General features: G+C 38.1%; 1 protein-coding gene across 4 annotated transcripts in view; it reads right to left on the reverse strand.

Annotated features, from left to right (window-relative positions):
- The window catches only part of ETV1 (ETS variant transcription factor 1), a 66,619-nt gene extending 51,456 nt beyond the window's left edge, over positions 1-15,163 (reverse strand). The window contains exons 1-5 of one of the 4 annotated variants that reach the window (XM_085050823.1): positions 14,992-15,163; positions 14,335-14,468; positions 13,432-13,519; positions 11,667-11,714; positions 1,732-1,785 (exon numbers count right to left, since the gene is read on the reverse strand). In XM_085050823.1, the coding sequence (XP_084906949.1) occupies positions 1,732-1,785; positions 11,667-11,714; positions 13,432-13,519; positions 14,335-14,379 (235 nt within the window). In that variant the 5' untranslated portion in view covers positions 14,380-14,468; positions 14,992-15,163. Of the gene's footprint in view, positions 1-1,731; positions 1,786-2,102; positions 2,149-11,149; positions 11,292-11,666; positions 11,715-13,431; positions 13,520-14,334; positions 14,469-14,569; positions 14,718-14,991 lie in introns of those variants that run through there. The other 3 variants (XM_085050824.1, XM_085050825.1, XM_085050826.1) reach the window with 3 other exon arrangements.
- Positions 15,164-18,290: the final 3,127 nt, after the last annotated feature.

Below are 18,290 nucleotides of genomic sequence, written 5' to 3' on the forward strand. Positions count from 1 at the left end.
TTTGCCAGAGTAACTCTCCAGGAAGCTCTCCTGACCTTTACTTAAGATAAAGAAACCAACTGAAATGAAGAAATAAATGTGCCTTTGATAATACTGTGTAAGCTGTGGCTAAGGAACTTTGAAATACAACAGCATTAATAAAATAGCCATATTAGGAGAATTTCTTTATCAGCACAAGCAGTGGCCAGCTTCAATGGGGCTTTTCATTCACAGCTCACAAATTATTTTCCAAGAATCATTGACTTGTTGTGTAACGATAATTGTGAGTTAATAGAAGTCCCAACTGAACTTTGTACTCTTACACAAAGGATATATGCATGAATGACTATATTTGGACACAGATCCATATGTAAAGTAGCGTATCTGACATTCAATTTATAGATTGCTTTGTCTTTCATATTATAATTTAATTAAAAAAAAAAAAAATCTTTGAAGACACAGGTTAAAAAACCCTTCTGTTATAAAAAGCAAGTTTCAAAGTTTAAAAGTGACCATGATTGTTGGTTAGCATATGTACAGGAAAAACAAAATTAAATTGTTGCTGTACCGCGATACTATCCTGCACAGCAACAATTCCAGGGGATTAAAAAAGAGTGTGAGCTTTTTTTTTGCCTCACAAAATGCTGTTACGAATACTCTCAATAAATTCTTCTTAAAACAGCTTCTTAATAAATGGAAAAAATAAATCATTTATAGGAAAATTCAGCAAGTGGGAATTTGTTTTTTGGGTTAAAGACTATTTTAATGCAATTCTTCCTAATCGCTCTAATATTAATCTTAACATTTCAGTACAAGAATGCTGTGTTTAACAGCTATCTGGTTTAGTGAACTGCAGTAATTCACTCTGATAGGATAAACTATTTAAGTTATTTAGCAAAATGCAAAAGGTACCATGTGCTCTGTTACAATCAGCAAACACTGTTAGAATAAACCTCTAATGATGGGGAGAAGAAGAAAAATGCATGAAGAAGCTCCAAGAAGTCTGAGACTTTGTCGGATGTTTCTCATGCTGTGCCCTTGCAATCACTCAATATCACAGAGGAGCAGGTACAACAAAAGGGAGCCAGCATTTAACAGAATAGTAGCATTTTAACAGGTAAAGGCAAGACTTGAGGGGTACAGGCTGATAAAAATAAGTTTAGGCTCTTGTTAAATAAGTAGAAAACAATGCAAAGCATCCATCTTAACATAATTCCTGCATTCACCGATTAACTCAAAGGAAAATATTATTTGAGCACCAAAATGCCACACGCTAAGACAACTTAAAAATGCTTCAGCTGTGGCTGTATTTGATTGATTATGTGGAGGATTTTATTTATTTATTCATACACAAAATGTGTTGAGCAGCCTGACTTCTGCTCAGCAGAGATGCATCCCACATCCCACAGTATCTGATCTGTACCAGATAAAAAGCTCCTCTGCTCACTCCACAGACAAAGAAACTCCTTCCACCTCCACAACCTAAGTTTTTCCATGCTTCCCTGGGGCTGTGTGGTGGAAATGACAGGAAAGGGCCCCCTGCTAAAGGTTATACCTTCAGCCCAAAAAAGTTCTTTTGGCTGCACATCAAAATGCCACTTGCTTTATCTACTCATCACACTGATGTCACCGACCAGCAAAAGGAGCTATCACATGACCGTGGATGACACAACAAATAACAAATATGAAGACAGAGATTTAAATATACAAATATATATATTTTAAGAAAGTGATGATTTGTAGTATACTTACAACTTTCAGCCTGATAGTCTGGCACAAACTGCTCGTCATTGTCAGGTACCTGAGCTGAAGAAAGGAAAACAAAAAAACAAACAAACAAAAAACAAGAATTAAAAGAATAAAATGTTTAATGCATAAACAATTTGCGTTTAATTCTTGCATTTAATTCAAAGCAAGCCAAGTTTAAAACTATGATTTTTTGATTCTTCATTGTTGAGGATGAAAATCAGGCAAGCGCATCATTTTGATATCAGATCAACCCTGGGGTGAAGCCGTGTGGCGCAGTGTGAGCCCAGAGAAGCCCCGGCACAGAGCAAGGGGAATGGGAGGATGTGTGGGTTCACTGGCCCTGCCTCACTCCCTCCACCAGGGTCTGGACCTACCATGCTGCTGGTAAAACTCATCAGTGCTCATTTTCAAAATATCTGCACATAAAGTCCACATAAAACCAAATCCTAAGAATTAACACTTATGCTTCTCTAACCTGAAACTACCATACATTCAGCTTACTTAAAAGCAACTCCAATTGTTCATGGCAGTTAGCCAACACAGTAGGGATTTTCTGTTATTGTTTTAAATATTCAAAAAGAACTATTTTACCAGACCACAGAATTCCTGGTTCGATGACAGCATTTCAGGCATCAAAAAAGATTTACTTAAAGCAAAAATCATGATTAATATCCATTTGCCTTATGTAAGATCGTCTTTGCTTTTAGGAAACTTCCATCATAAACCTGAGCTATTAAATACAATCATTTCATGGTCTGCTGATAGATAATTTTACTCCTCTGGTATCACAGTTCCTTTTCATTGTATATCTATGACATTAGCCATCTCTCAAACTGCGTGGTAAACTCATTTAAACCATTTAAGCTGAAATACCACTAAACGTTCATTAGAGATGAATACATTCAAATAAACGCAGAACATTACACGGAGAAACAGCATCCTCAGAGCATGATTGCTTCTGGTACATCCCGAGACAGATCCAGCTTATCTCTTAACTTTGTCCTCTTTTCTTCTACATACACACTAACTGGAATCACCACAGCAAAGCTGCATAAAATTATCGTTTAAAAATATTTCACACAGTTCTTGTATAAAGACAAGCAAATAACTCACATGATCTTAATTAAAAGTTAACATCTGCCATGATCTGGTTACCCAACAAGCTTTGAAAGGTAAATGTTGCTTATATAATAATTTATCGAAACTGTGACTATTAAACGTTCTCAAATACGTTAAATGATAAAAGATAACTTTAATGCCCTTCAGAGCACTTTCTAGTATAGGAAGTGAGTATTCCCCATTATATATGTGCAATTGCTACTAGTTTTAATATAACTTTCTTGAATTAAAAATACATATTTAATTAAAATTACAATTATTTTGAATGTGCACTACAGTACTCTTTGTGGACCAGATCTCCATTCCTTACTCAGGAAATATTTCTGATGACTTAACTGGAAGGTTTGTTTCCTGGGTAAAGAGTTCAGAATCAGACTCATTAAACTGAAAAATTATTTGCTCTGGGTTTTAAAATAAATTTAAAATCCTACTGTCTTAATTGCAGCAAATACCCCTTAAAAACAAATGACCTTGGAAATGTGCAAATACAGATTTGAAAAGAAGTGTGAGTAAGATAAATACACTGTGTAATTAGCCTTACTTTGAAAAAAAACCCCAAAAACATAGCTACTGTTGCTTTGTTGTTTGGGCTTCTAATTAAAAAAAAAAAACCAAAAAAAAACCCAGAACAAAAAACAAAACCTAAATCAAACATGATAGTAATCCATTGTTTTAGAATAAACCAGTACCTCTGCGGACATGTTGGCTCCTCGAAGTTTGAAGCTGTAAAAAACACTACCAACCCAAATTTTCCCAGTATTTTTGATGCATTCAATTTCTCTTTCTTCCAGAGAAACCACAGAAGTTTTACCAAGAATGAACTCAAGGACAGGATAATCCCAAATACTAACACTCTGCAATTTCTGACATTTCATACAATTGATTACATGCGAATGTTTGGCATTCTCCTTACAAAAATGCCAACTATTTGACTGTCACAGAAAATCTGATTATGAAATAAAGGTCTTCTACTTAAAAATCAGTTCCTAAGGATTTCTTCTATTTCCAGTTGTTTTTCAAGCATCTGTGAGTACATTCAGAGTTAAAGCCATTGAATCAAGCAACTTCTGGTTTACAGAAGACACATCCCACACATTTTTCTTAAGCCAGATATCATTTTCAAATGCAGCAAGGAGGCTAGTAAAATTATTTTTTATCATGCACCTGCATTTTATATATACATGTATATGCAGATAGATATGTATACACATATAAAAATCTGTGAGTCTAGGATATCTTAAAAAGCCTCAAAGAAAACAAAACCCCTCCTGTTTAAATAAAGAGGCTACATTTAGTGATTGCGCAACTGGGACAGAAATATCATATAACTTTCCAGAGAGTGTACTCTGCGCACTGGATAGCTTCACCAGTGTTTCATTCTTGTTTTATCAGTTTAATTTGACTTAAAAAATCTGTTGCAGAGATTCACATATATATTGGTAAGTAAGGTCCTTTTTTTTTCCCTCAGCCATAGAGTAAGAAAAAAGTAAAATGTATCTGGTTGAACTGTTGTGGAAACCACTACATTACTGCCATTACCCCTGATTTGCTCTTATTTATGGAGTAAACAAGAATAATGTCCTTCATTCATGGATTCCCAAAATTTATGAAGGCATATTTAATAGAGACAGAACACATCACTTTATCGGTACTCTAGAAACAGGTGGAGACTATGCTGTCAAAATTTACTTTAAATGCAATATTAAGATAGTCTTAAAAGCCTCTGTAGAGAAAGGAGCACAGCAAGTTAAGAAGTGTTTAAAACTCTGCCAAATATAAACAAAACAAATAACAACATCCAAAACATTCAAATTAGGAACATGCATTTCCTACTGGAATGTAAATTTAGTAGCATCAGTACCTTAGAAATGGACCCACAAGCCTATACAGACAAATTAAAAGGACCTGCTAACTGGTGGAAATGAGAACGTATATATTTTTCCACTTAATCTGATATTATTCTTAATCAAGCAGAACTGAAACTTGCACATGACCATACTGCTGAAATGCAAGCACTCATCATCATACCGAGACTCCTTCCACCAGCATCTCTCTGTGAGATGCTAAATCGTTGGGATACATCATCCCATTACTCAAGAAGATGAGAGCTTTTGTACCTACATTTTGGATAATTATAGGTAGATTTTGCAGCAAATTAAACAGACAGGTAAAGACACTTCAAAGTGAATGTCTGAAAGGAAAATGTAACTTGCAGTCACAACTGTCTACACATTTATATACATAGGCCATTCATTTCCTCTTTTATTCACAAATACTGCAACTTAGCAAGCCTGCTATAAAACCTCCTGTTAACATACACAGGCCACAATGCATAAATCACCAAAACTTTACTTTTTTCACTTTGCTATTCAGAGGGAAATTGAAAAAAGATATCTGAAATGATCACCCACCTGAGTGAGAATATTTCCTTGAGCTACTTAATTATGGGGGTTTGAGAAGGCAAGTAAGTATATTCCAAAAGACTAATAAAAGGTTTTGAAGGCTATTAAGCACATGGCTTTTACTGCTTATAGCAGAAGCAGTTCATTCCACATTCAGAGCCATGAAGTCTCAGACTCCTGAAGCAGACAACATCTGCAGCATAAGCTATCCAGCTCAGCCTAGAATATTACCAAAAGTTTTCTTCTTCTTCTGACGATAGCTATAATGTCTCAAGAGGATTTGGAAAGGATGCAAAATGTTAATGATGATCTTGAAGATGTTATCAGTTTAGGTTTTACAGTTTCACTACCTACTGAGTTATGCAAACATCCACAGCACAAAAAATACTTAATACTTGTTTGTAGTTTTTAGAGCTTTAAACACTCTTTGAAAGGCTGAACTGATGGCTCATTTTGCAAAGGGAAAGCAATTTGGAGAAAAAAAAAGGTTTAGAACTCGGGCCTGTAAGCATGCTTTCATTGCAAGTAAACAAAAAGTCCCCATTAACAAGCATCCAGGACAAAAGGAGTTAATATTTAATTAAAACCAGCTCTATCCACTGTAACAATGACCTGGAGCCAAACAAGGCAGAAGATGTATGAGTCATTCTTTCTGCCAGTGAATGAGACAGCTGATCTCCGAAGCAATTCCTCAAGACAAGCAGTCAGAACTGGAGTTCTGCCTCCATTCACAAAAACACAGTCCAGCATGAACCATGTGGCCCCAACCACAAGCTTTTCATGTCACACCCTTCCAGAAAGCTACAGCAAAGTAAACTTGAACTTTAGGCATAAACATAGTGATTTCACTGCTTTGTCTCAAGATGCAGCACAGACCTGCTGAGGAACGTTATTTAATAAATGAAAAGTTAAGCAAACTATAAAGGGCTTAAACTTAACTCTTCCTTCTCCCACTCACAAACTGCTTCCAAAAGCTCGGCTGCACTCCAGAGAAAGGTGTTCCTGTTAAAAAAAGGCTGGAAACTTTCCAGAAAAACAAGAAGCTGAAAATGCTTCACTTAAAACTTTATTTTGGGTAGCAGAACACTTCCTGCGGTACTGTGTGCTCTGACCTCATGCTTCACTTTTAGAGCTAAGAGCAATTAGTTTTAAAATATCCATCATTTATTCAAAGTGGCAAAAGAAATTGAAATTGACAGGAAATTCTATATGAGCAGTAGTATTTTGGCCTCAGCTAAAATAAGACTCCGGGCCTCAACAGTAATGGGTCTATTGAGTTTTCTTTGATTCATTGTCACTTCTGAATATCTGAAAGATTGGCTAAATTGTAAGTATTCCTGCAAGAGCTGGGGTGGGGGTAGTTGGTTTGTGGTTGTTCTTTTTCCACGGGAACAACTGCTTCTAACAAAGAAGCATTGGAAAGGCAAAACAGTGATAAATTTCAAGATGGTAAAAAATATTATTTCCCATAAGCACTGGATTTGCTGTCAAAACAACCCCAAACCCTCTTTACATAACATGAGATGCTCTGACTAATAAACTTAAATGCAGTTCAAAACTAGCTCCAGATCTCAAAATTCTTCCTTATGTGAGCAATCCCTAAGAATATGAAGATGGGTTTGCAGAATCTGCTCTTCATTTGCTGCTATACTAAAAATGAGAAAAAGCTTAAAAGGAGTACTCACATTTAACATTTTGCTACATACCTCATGGTTAGCAAACCTCTCCACACTTTTGAAAATTATTATTTTGAGTAAAAGTAATTTACTTTTCTAGCGAACAAGAAAAACATGAAAAAGTTTATTACTACGCAGACTTTCAGACTTGTAGATTTTTTGTGGGTTTATTTCTTTTGGATTTGTTTTCAAGAACATCCCCTTCCCTCCCATTTTGGCTAATCTAACTGTTCCTTTTTTTTGTGCAAATATTTAGGATCATGAGCTGTGAGTATTAGAAAATCAAATTTATCAGATCATTAGAGTCCACTAAAAAAAAAAAAAAAAAGGAAAAGAAGATATTCTCTGTACTACAAACTGAAAGTGTTTTCACTGCTTTTAAGTGTTTGTTCCTGTCAGGCAGATTTCAGCTTTGGAGGTATTAAATTACTATTTTTTGACTCTTATTGCTCCTATGAAAATGTGGATAGTTCTTGAATGTGGCTTCATACCATCTGCCTTACACTGGGTAAATTTTACAACTTTTTGGCATAAAAAAGCTAGTTAGTCAGATTAAACAAAGCCACTCTAACTAGACTAATATTTGAAGATCCAGTACTTTCTTTTATTAAAAACAATCCTTCAAGAACTACAAACTATTTCCTTTCACACCTCCTCATTTAAGAAATAAACTACAAGTCAACACTCGCTTAGACATCACAGCAACATTGGTGGGTCCTTCACATTAGGAGAACAGAGGGAACAAACTTTTTTTCTAAAGTTCATTCCAAAGTTAGCCATTAATTATTTGAGATAACTTACTTACTTTCGGACCCTAAGAAGCGGCTTCTGCACACTAGTAGCTTGGAGATGCCATCCACTCTATTTAGCTGAGTTGCGGTAGAGCCATGAACCCGTTACCTGTAGCTATTATTTCAAACTACTTACTCTTTACTTTGTCTTTTTGTATGTTTTTCAAACCACACAAAGAACATTATATTTTATTCTTTATACCATCTGAGAAGCTTATTAGCTACTGCTCTAAGAAGCAGATCTAGTGCATAAATTCATTATTTGTCTTTGCTTGGGATGCTTTTTAGATATCTTGAATAAGTTATAGGAGAAATTAGTATCTGAGTAATATTAAATAAAAATCTGAGGGTTTTGTTAATCTATTATTTCCCAAAATCAAATGATTTCACCATAGAAAGGAGACACTCACTCACTCATTAACAATTTGTTCTCTCTTCATTTTGTTCCACAATAAGAAGGAACAGCTACCATGACAAGATAACATTAGATTAATATTTTACCCATTTTTTTCAAGTCACTGAACAATTGTTATCTGCCAGAACCAATCTAATTCCAAATACATGGAATCAATAAAGTAATTTTATAGTATTAGCATGTCAAAATATTGCCACCGAGTTATTTAAATACAAAACAGAAGATAATAGCCGAATAATATTTGCCTTGGTTAGCAATAGGCAATTTTAACTATTTCAAGTCTAAACACTGAAAAAAATTTTAAAGGCTTCCCATTTTCAATTTCTAGCAACAGAAAACAGTTATACTCTATTTTCTGTCTTGCATAACAATTGACACGGGGCAACCTTCTTCAGAGTTAAGTTTTACATCAAAATAATTTAGGTTCTTTCTTACGTATATAATACTACACAGAGTAAGAAGCAAAACTCATTTCCATAAAAATCTACTATGCAGCTAGTGGAATACATTTGTGAGCTCTCTGTAAGTAGTATTCAGCTTGTTAATTATGTAGTAATAAAATATTAAGCAGGTTACTGAATTGTTTACATTTGGATAAATACTTTAATACAAGTGAACCACCCCCATTTCCAAGAGGAAAAGAATATGTTTCTTTTCTCTTTACTTGTTTACCACCAACTTGTCACATGTGACACTAACTGTAAAAATCTTCAGGCTAAAATATGTGATGTAGTAAGGACAGCTTCAGGAAAAGCAAAACAAAGAAAAATCCACAACCATTATTTTTGTGTAAATGCAACTCAGTTTCTTCTCCTAACTAATAAGTAGATTTTTGACCTGGTTACTCCCCAGTAGGGATCTGAACTAGTGGGAGAAACCTGGTCAGCTGCCACAGCTTTTCTTAAAAAGGGTCAAGATGTTTTAAAATTTCATGGTCATTTCCCTGGCTCCAGAGCATTAGGAAAAGAAATATGTAAACACTACTGATGCTGCCAAATTGGCAGACTTCTAGCCTAGGAAGGTCCAGAAGAACATAAATGGACACATCTAGCAATGGATAAACAAGTCTGATTTCAAAATCTGTTTCCTGGCTAAGCTCATCCATATAGGCATTTGAGCAGAGCTACAATGTCTTCAAACACCAGCATATTATAGAGACTAACAGAAGTTGTTAAGGGTGGGGTTTTTTTCCATAAAACTTTGGGATCAAGCTATGGCTCAATATTTGATGTTCCCATCTTAACTTTTTATTTCAGTATTAGTTTAGCCTTAAGGAAAGCTGTGCAAAGTTTGTGTTTCATGGAACAGCTAAAACCATGGCACGGCCCGAAACAGAGATTTCTGGAAGTATTTCTAGAACACTGAAAAACCTGCAATATTTAGTTGCAACATACTGTGGACAAATAGCATTATTTAGCTTTATTACTCTCTGCTAGGTAAAAAAGTAACTTTTTTAAAAATTACTTTTAAATATTTCCCAGATTATTTTACCTGCCTTTATAAAGGTTATTCAACCTGGCTGGCACAGGACTAGACACCTTCTCTCTCAAAAACCTATCTAAATTTATTCAGTGAAATACACTCTGATAAAGAGGTAAAAAGGCTCTCAAACAAGTCATTCTCATCTAAAATAAGCAGTGCCTTCAGAATAAAAAATGCCATTACATTAATTTATGTACCTGAAGAAATGATCAAATTAGTTTTAAATTCTGCATTATTTTTCAAACTTCTATTATTATCTGCACATGCATTATGAAGCTGCCTGTATTTTTCTGGCTTAAGATCAAGGATATTTAATAATTTTTAAGAAACAAAACCATCCATGCCAGTGGGAAAAAAAAATCAAACTAAAAGCCAAACTCTCCATTAAAAATAGAATCTTTTGAGTAGCATTTTAACATACCTCTGATTTGCTAACATGAATGAGATGATACAATGTAAAGAGTTCCTTAGGAAAATCACCACAGGGAGACAGCTACAGTTGCATCTGACCATTATACTGCAAAAATGATCTTAGTACAGGACATCCTGCTTTCAATCATTAGGGAAGAATTGTAGTAGTTCATAAAAATATATCCTCTGTTCCATTAATTCAAGGCGGGCTTTTTCATTATAGACAGAGTAACCCCATACTAAAAATAATACTAAAAGAATAGAAATGTCATTAAAATAAACAATACCTCACAACTTACTTATAGGTAAAGAAACCACATATAAAGCTGTTAAAACAGAATCAGGACATAGGCAAGTAGTCATCAGCTATATTTCCCTCTTTCTATGAGCAAGCATTTCATCCCAATATCTCTGCTTTCAAAAAAAACCCCAAAACAAACAAAAAAACCAAACAAACAAAAAAGAAAAAAAACCCCAACAACAAACTAAAAAAACAACAAAAACAGAACATCTCTTCTATAAACAGCTGTGCATAGTCCTGTACAGGAAAAAATTAAGCATATGTGAATACTCTCATTCATTTAAATCAGGATGAATCTGGAGAGATTATTTTAACTTGCATCAAATTTATGTCTATTTAAGATGCAGAATTTTACATTAAAAATTTGACCAGAAATATTAAGAACAGATAATGCACAAAAATCTTTTTACTTCAAATAAACAGTACTGCAAATATCAAAGGGAAAAAAAATCAGAAAATGCTGCTGAAAACAAATAGACTGGAACGAGCAGAAAGCTACCTTGCAACTTGTTAAAGTTCTCTTAATGCAGCAGCACATTTTTGTTATTGTTAAATGAATCTCTCAACAACTCCTCAAAATTCAGATTTATACAATATTCTTCTTAAACCTCTCTTCACTAAAATGTGCTCTGCAAGATTATTTGAAATACTTAAAAGAACATGCATGTGTAAAACAGACTGATGTTAGTTTTCTAATCACCCGGTACAGAATCTCACAACTACAAATACAAAGACAAAAATAGCATGCAAAATATTTAAAGGTTTCCAAAAAAAAAAAAAAAAGAAAATAAAGAAGAAGTACTGGTTAAGTATTTCATACACACCTAATGTTCTGTGTTGTGAACAAGGTGGAAAGAAGACACTTGCACTTAAATCTTGAAGCATCCCGTCCCGATGAACCCAGAGAAACTAATTTCTGCCATCAGAAAAGTACTCCACCAGAACACCAAATAATTATATGTGCTGCTGAAAAGGAAACAGCAAGCCCAGTTCTGGCTGTATGTAGTCTCTCGAGGTACAATAATATAAACCTGATCAATTGCAATTAAAATCTGAACAGAGGCTTAGAACTTGAAGTCTTGGTGCATTAGTTCTTGCCAAAAGCAGATGTGATTGTGAGCTGGAAGCAATTTCTCCTGGTAATTTGTGATGACACTGGGTAGAGCAGCCCCAGAGTCCCCAAAGACAAACTCATCAGAGGCTCTAATGTATGCATGACACATGAGGTGGCTCTTTTAGAGCTCAATTAATTGGGCTGAACATTAAGACAGCAAGTTCAGGACTTTTTTTTTCCCCTCCAGAGTTGTTTTTCCTCTTTTTACAAGCAGTTTTTTCCCTTACCTTCTGCAAGCCATGTCTCCTGTAATTGGCTCAGATCTTGAAAGAGTTCTGCAAAAAGATAAAGACATGGATAAAAGACTTACACCTTTAATCTCTTCAGAAGACTAAAATATGTTAAAAAATATATTTTTCCCTAAGAAAAATACACATTAATTCTGTTTTGGCAGTCAAATATACAGACAAAGTAGGCATTTTGAGGCATCAGTTAATGATTTTTCTACACCTATTAGTAAAACCCCAAGCACTTACTTTATTTTCAGCTCTTGAAATAATAGCCAGAATCTTAACAGAGCTCTGTAGTACAAAAGCCTTATTATGAAATACATAGATGAGTTAAAAATTATAATATATCTTACAGATGAACTATTCTTACACAATTCAGGCCTCCTCCTTTAATATCTGCCCCACATAAAGCTTGCTTGGACTTCCACAGTCCTTCCTGAGCAATAACTGAGTATTTTTAATCGTAGGGTCATAACTATCATATAAAAATTCTGAAGCCATGACCTGAGATGCTGCAATAGCAAAGAGAAATGGGAAATCTTTTGTACTTCCCCTTATGTTTTACTTCGTATGACATGAGAATCACCACTATTTCCTCTATGCTGTACTCACTGTGCTTCTTTAAAGCTAAAACCACCTTCTTCATGGACTGAATTTTTCAGCAGCTTATATTTTGCAATTCACTGAAATCAGTTACCTGGAATGGGTGTAAATCAGAGCAGCAGTTGACTTACTTGCAAACCTCAGAAACTCAGTTACAAAAATTCTGTTTGCTAAGACTAAGTAGGATATTTGAACTAACAAATGGTTTATTTTCAATTTACTGTATTTTGAGAGAGACTTCCTCTTTTATGAATGCTGACAGATAACTATTTACATATACTTAAATGACAGAGGCTATTCATTTCTCCTGTGGACTGATACCCCACATTCCCAGGGGAAAATGATTTTTCTGAAAATCAGAAAGATGCTTTCTTTTCCATCTACTTTTCTGGGCAAGTAGGGATTTTAAAAATTGTGTCAGTGTGTTTTTACCTTGGCCTCTACATATCTTCCTGTATGTCTCATGTACTTTCAGGGCTGTAGGCATAGCATGTATACAGTCCTTGTAACCTAAAGAAGTGTTAACAGCTATTACCAGCCTGCAGTTCTCAAGCTACAATCCTGAGTGGCTGCTGATGGGACTAAGTTACAAATCTTTGGCCCTCCAGAACTTTTTCCACTCTAAGCTTCCTCAATCGAAGTTCCCTGGATTTTTAACCCTGTTAGTGTTATACAACAACAGAAAGAGGCCAGCATACACCAGAAGCCTGACTGTACAGTAAAGTTGGTGAAAATCAAGTCTCCACACCCACATTCTCTCACTCCTGCTACCATCAGTGAAGACATACAAGGGAAAAGGATGTTAAAAGGGGGGAGGGATGAAGAATACCCTAAATCTGAAGAGGTCTGATGGTGAAAAAGCCAGGTGCCATGACTTGTATCAGATGCTGCAAAGGCTTGGCCTTGGTGCATGACATCCGTGTGCTACATGTGCACAAAATGCAACAGGGTAAGTCAAGGAAAGACTTTCAACTTTATAAATTTATTGCCTTTGCCAGTTTGTTTTGCATTAGTAAATGTAGTTTTCTTGTCTTGTTTATTCAGATTGATCTAGATATATTTATCTCCTAAATAAATAAATAAAGAGCTCTCAAAAAGCCTCTCTGCATTTGTAAGAAAGAGAGAAGGGGGGGGGGATGGGGAAACGACAAGCCCTCACCTTCTGAATCATGAGCCAGGTCTCTGTTAATGAATTTTCTTTTCCTGACATTTGTCGGTCTCTCATTACAGTTTCTCCCACGTGGATTCTATAAACAGGAAAGATCAGTTACTTTAGAAATCTGAGGTTTGAGATTTGGTTGGGTTTGTTTTGGGCTTTTTTTTATTTAATCAGGAATATGCAAAGCTGGCATAAATTTGTTACATTTTCAAACAGGGAAATGGTGGTCTTGCAAGGCTTCAATTTCTAACAAAAGATATTGCTGAGCACCTACCATCCTCCAAAGGATTCCTCTGTCTAAATGCAACACATTTCTATCTATCTATGTAGACATCTATTTGTACAGATACATCCATAATGTTCTCAAGCAGCAACACAATACCAATTATGTATTTTTAGCATCTAAAGTATACAAACTTACACAATAGCCCATAAATCCCCATAGCATAAGCTATGCAGGAGAACCCAGATATGAAATTATAATAGACCACTTTGTTTCCCTGTGTTACTTATAAAATTGTTTGCAACATCCTGAAAGAAAAAAAAAACAAAAAACAAACAACAAAAAAGAGAGGAAAAAAAAGGTTAATGTTTGCCTCAACTTCATTCTTCTGAACGTTGCAGGCAAACGCAGCCAGAAACTTTGAATGCAGCTGCTGCTGCTCTCGCCTCCCTCATCCGCTAATCATGTGCATGATTTTTTAATCATCCCAAAACTGTCTTTAAAAGAACACGATGCTTTATTGCAATAACTACGAAGATAGGCTCATCTTGCAGGCATAGCTCCCAGATGAAGAGTCGCCCTTACAGCCGTAACAAAGCAGAGACTGTGTCTGTAAAACTCCCCCACAGAAATAAGTCGGAGTCAAGTTTATAAACACCAACTTTGAACTGATCACTCACATTGGTGACCATGTAAGGCACTTGCTGGTCATAAAATCCATCCATTCTGCAGCTCTTCCACGAGTCTTAGCTCAGTGTTTTATTTACTGGGCATTTGATCTGGAGATTTCCTCGGGATCTGGACTCCAATCAGCCTAGAGGGGAATACAAGATGGCTTTTAGATTTAAAAGGAAGAAAAAAAAAAAAGAAAAAAAAAAAAAAGGCAGCATGAATGAACTGCTTGCATTTGCATACCTAATTAACCTCAAAGAGTCCCATTCATAAAAACAACCCTCCCTTCTCTGCCTTCACCTGGGTTACCCGCTCCTGCCAGCAAAACGCGGAGCACAAGCACTCCGCGGCGGCGGCCAGCGGGGCGAGAGGCAGGGCTTTATTTACACTGCGCGCCGCGCCCGCGGGCGATCCGCGCCGGCGGCAGCGCGGCTCAGCGAACGTGGGCTCAACTCGTAATGGCGAACGCGGGGCTGGCCGCGCACCTCGCGTTGGCGGCGGCGCCGGGGGCCGCGCACTCCCCGCACTCACCGCGCACACACACAGACACACGCACGGCCCCCCCGCCCGGCACGGCCACCTTCTCCCGCAGGATCGCTCCCGCAGCCCCACCGCCGCCGCGCAATCCTGCGGGGCGCCGGGCAAAGTTGCGGGGGAAGACCCACCTGAAGGCCACGCGCGGCGATCGGCTGCAAAAAATTCCCTCCAAATTTAATAAAAACATTAATTATTCCCCGGCACTTCCCCCTCGGAAGCCGCGAGCGCCACTGACAGAGCTCAATCCCGTGGTTTTTCCTCTCCTCCTCCTCCAGGGGCCCCCGAGCCGCGCCGGCGGATCCCCGCCGCCCATTGGCTCCCCGCGCCCCCCGCCGGATCGCCGATCGCCGCCCGCCCCGGCCCCGGCCCCGGCCCGCCGCCCCCGCCCGGCCCCGCGGGGGGCGACTCCCGCCGCTGCCCCGACCCGCGCCGCCCGCGGGAGAGCGCGTCGGAAGTCGGCGCTCGGATGCCCGGCGGTATCCCGGGATCCTGCCGCGGGCACGCCGTGTCCCCTACACCCCTCGGCCCCGGGGGGCGAGGCAACCCCGTCCATTCACAAAAAACCGATTTATTTAAAGAAAAAGTTTCGCCTCCCCGACTCCGTAAAGCAAAACACACCCGCCGCGCACACGCGCGCCCTTTCTGGTGGCAGAGCTGCCCCGCAAAGCGCCGCGGGCGCCCGGAGGTGAGGAGGAGGTGAGCGCAGCGAGAGACACTTCGTACCGCTCTGCCCGGAGCTGGCAGCATCCTAGGGCTCATGGTTGCTCTAGGTTTGGGGGGTTTTGTTGGGCGTTTTTAGTTGGCGGTTTGGGGGTTGTTTTTTTTTTTTTCCTTTTTGGTTTGGTTTTGGTTTTTTTTTTGCTTGTTTCTTTTCTTTGAAACATAGAAAGCAATTTTAATTCCTACGAGGATGACATAATTTCTAGGTTTTGTGGAGAGAATTTGGCAGCACCCATGCTAGGGGGAATGCTAGCACCGGATCTAGGGGAATTTTTGGTGTAGTGGTGCCAGGACCTATCAAGTTCAGGAGTTCTGAGCACTTCTCTAAGAAAGCGAGCTTTCTGTTCTTTGGACAAGAGTGGCTGTTGGAAGGCTGCGTCCAAAAACTCTTGCCTTTCTGAACTGCCAAAATGCACCAAAGCAGATTGTGTGGTTTTGTAACAGCTATATTTGTCCTCTCTCAGAGCAGTGAATTCCAGGTATCACAGCAATCAGGTGTAAATTTAGGTATTCATGACGCTATTTTGCTGTGAGATACAAAGTTTCAGAGTTCTATGATCTGATGTAGTTCTGCATTTAACAAGTAGAGCCCCAAGCTAGCGAGTCCAGCTTCTCACTCAGCCCTTTCTGAGGGCTCACTTTATAGCTAAGGGTGTAAAGCCAGCTAAAGAAACCTGCTTTTGCATAATTTCCCTGTGGTGGTTTTAACAATATTCAGGTTGCTTCTACTGTACTACTTTGTTTTGAAAATTATAGTTGTTTCATTCGACTCTATTCTGGAGCGTATTAATTTCTGGCACAACAATTTGATTCTCCTTTTTTCTGATCTCACTATCTATACTCACTTGACACTTGTCATGTCCAGCTGAGGAAGAGGGGAGCACCATGTTCAACCACTTCTGTCCTTCCCACATGGCCTTCCCAGGGAAAACATCCACCACCAGCAGCTTATTTTCTGTGTTCTTGCTCCTTTTGTTTTCACACACCCATCCCAGCACACCTGGAATTACAAAAGAGTAATGATACTATAAATGTAAAAACCTATAATAATTTTATTGTGTTCTTGACGACCAAGTCTCTCAGTTGCTGTCCCTGCAAGCCACTTCTATGATAAAATAATTGGTAATTCTACCACCCCACCATGGGCAGCTCTCACTAGACCAGATTGCTCAAAGCCGCATCCAGCCTGGCCCTGAACACTGCCAGGGATGGGGCATTCACAGCTTCTCTAACGAGGCCATCATTTTCTTGTTTATAACCATACTCAGCCTGGAGCAGCTGCTGAGCTTGTGGGAAGGCTGTGACTACAGATATGACCCTGGGGAGCAAGTGGCTGCTTTAACCCCTGGATGAGCAGAGCTGATGAAGCTGCTCTCTCCAGCTGACCACCCCATGCCGCTGGATGGATATCTTGAGCTACCCAGCAAACAGCTCCCAAAGCACCAGACTTTACAACATACTCTTCTAAAGCAAAATCGGTAATGGATTTTCTTATCTTTAAACGGTGTACTAAAAATTGTTGGTGTGTCAGTCAGCCAAGGTAATTAAACCAGCACCAGCTGAAGTTTCCAAAGTTACCTCAAAGCCATCACGGGTTAGGTATCGCCTGTGAATTTCACACTGCTGGGTCCCACCTTGCACTTCCCTGCACCACAACCTGCACCTCACAAAGTCTGGCACAGCACCATGGCCACCTTCCAGCACATACCACCACCCCTGCCCGCCATGTGCACAGGTTTGGCATTCTGCTTTACTGAGCTGTAGGAGGTCAACACTCCGCAAACAGCCTAGCTCTCCCTGGTCCCAGCTGGGCTGTAACTCCAAGAGAGGCTGTGCAATAAATGCATCCTGGCAGGAGAAGCTCTGTATTGCTGTTCCTCCTCATGCCACACACCTCTTCCTTCCCTCCTCCCTCTCTCTGGCCCTGCTACACATGCAGAGAGGAAAGGAAGAGTAAAGCTGTTTTCAAGCCCTCTTTATCCTCATCTTTGTTCATCCACTGTGCTGAGTGGTACTCAGGAAAACTTCATTAACTATTAAGAGGAAGATGCTGTAGATGGACTTCTGTGTGCCGAATTGCAGTTGTGTATCATCATCAGTCATAACTGTCTCATTTGTTAACTGGTGAAGGCATAGTAATTAGTTTGTAATTTTGCATGCTTATTCAAAATTCTTGCAACTTTGGAGTTTTTTAATAAAGGTTTTATTTTTTTACTACTCTTTTTAGAAAACAGTACCTTAAATATATTTTTTTTTATATAATCATTTTAGAAAATGAAAATTTAACCTCAAAAGCACTTTCATTTTTAGTGGAAAGTTTTTTACCAATTTGAAAATATCCAAGAAAATGTGCTTGATTTATTTTACTTTAAGAAATTATTTTAAAATCGACTTTTCTAATGATACTGCTTTAGAAGCAAGATACTCTTTTTTTTTTTACAAGCAGGCATGTTCAAGTACACTATAAAGCTTCACTATACATTGAAAATTATATATTATTTCCATTTCTTAATGACAATATATACTTCACAAACTTATTTGAAAGTGGACAATAAAATATATATTTTCTTTTCAATTTGACCCACTATGGAGCTACAAATAATTGCTGTAATGTAAAAAATAAAAATCCAGACAGAGCAAAGTGAGGATTTGATAAATACTGGTTTCTTCTGGAAAATGTGATAATAATTTAACCACATTTTTGAAT

This window comes from Lichenostomus cassidix, chromosome 2 (genome assembly GCF_008360975.1).
Source record: "Lichenostomus cassidix isolate B80296 chromosome 2, HeHo_3.0, whole genome shotgun sequence".
NCBI classification, from domain to species: Eukaryota; Metazoa; Chordata; class Aves; order Passeriformes; family Meliphagidae; genus Lichenostomus; species Lichenostomus cassidix.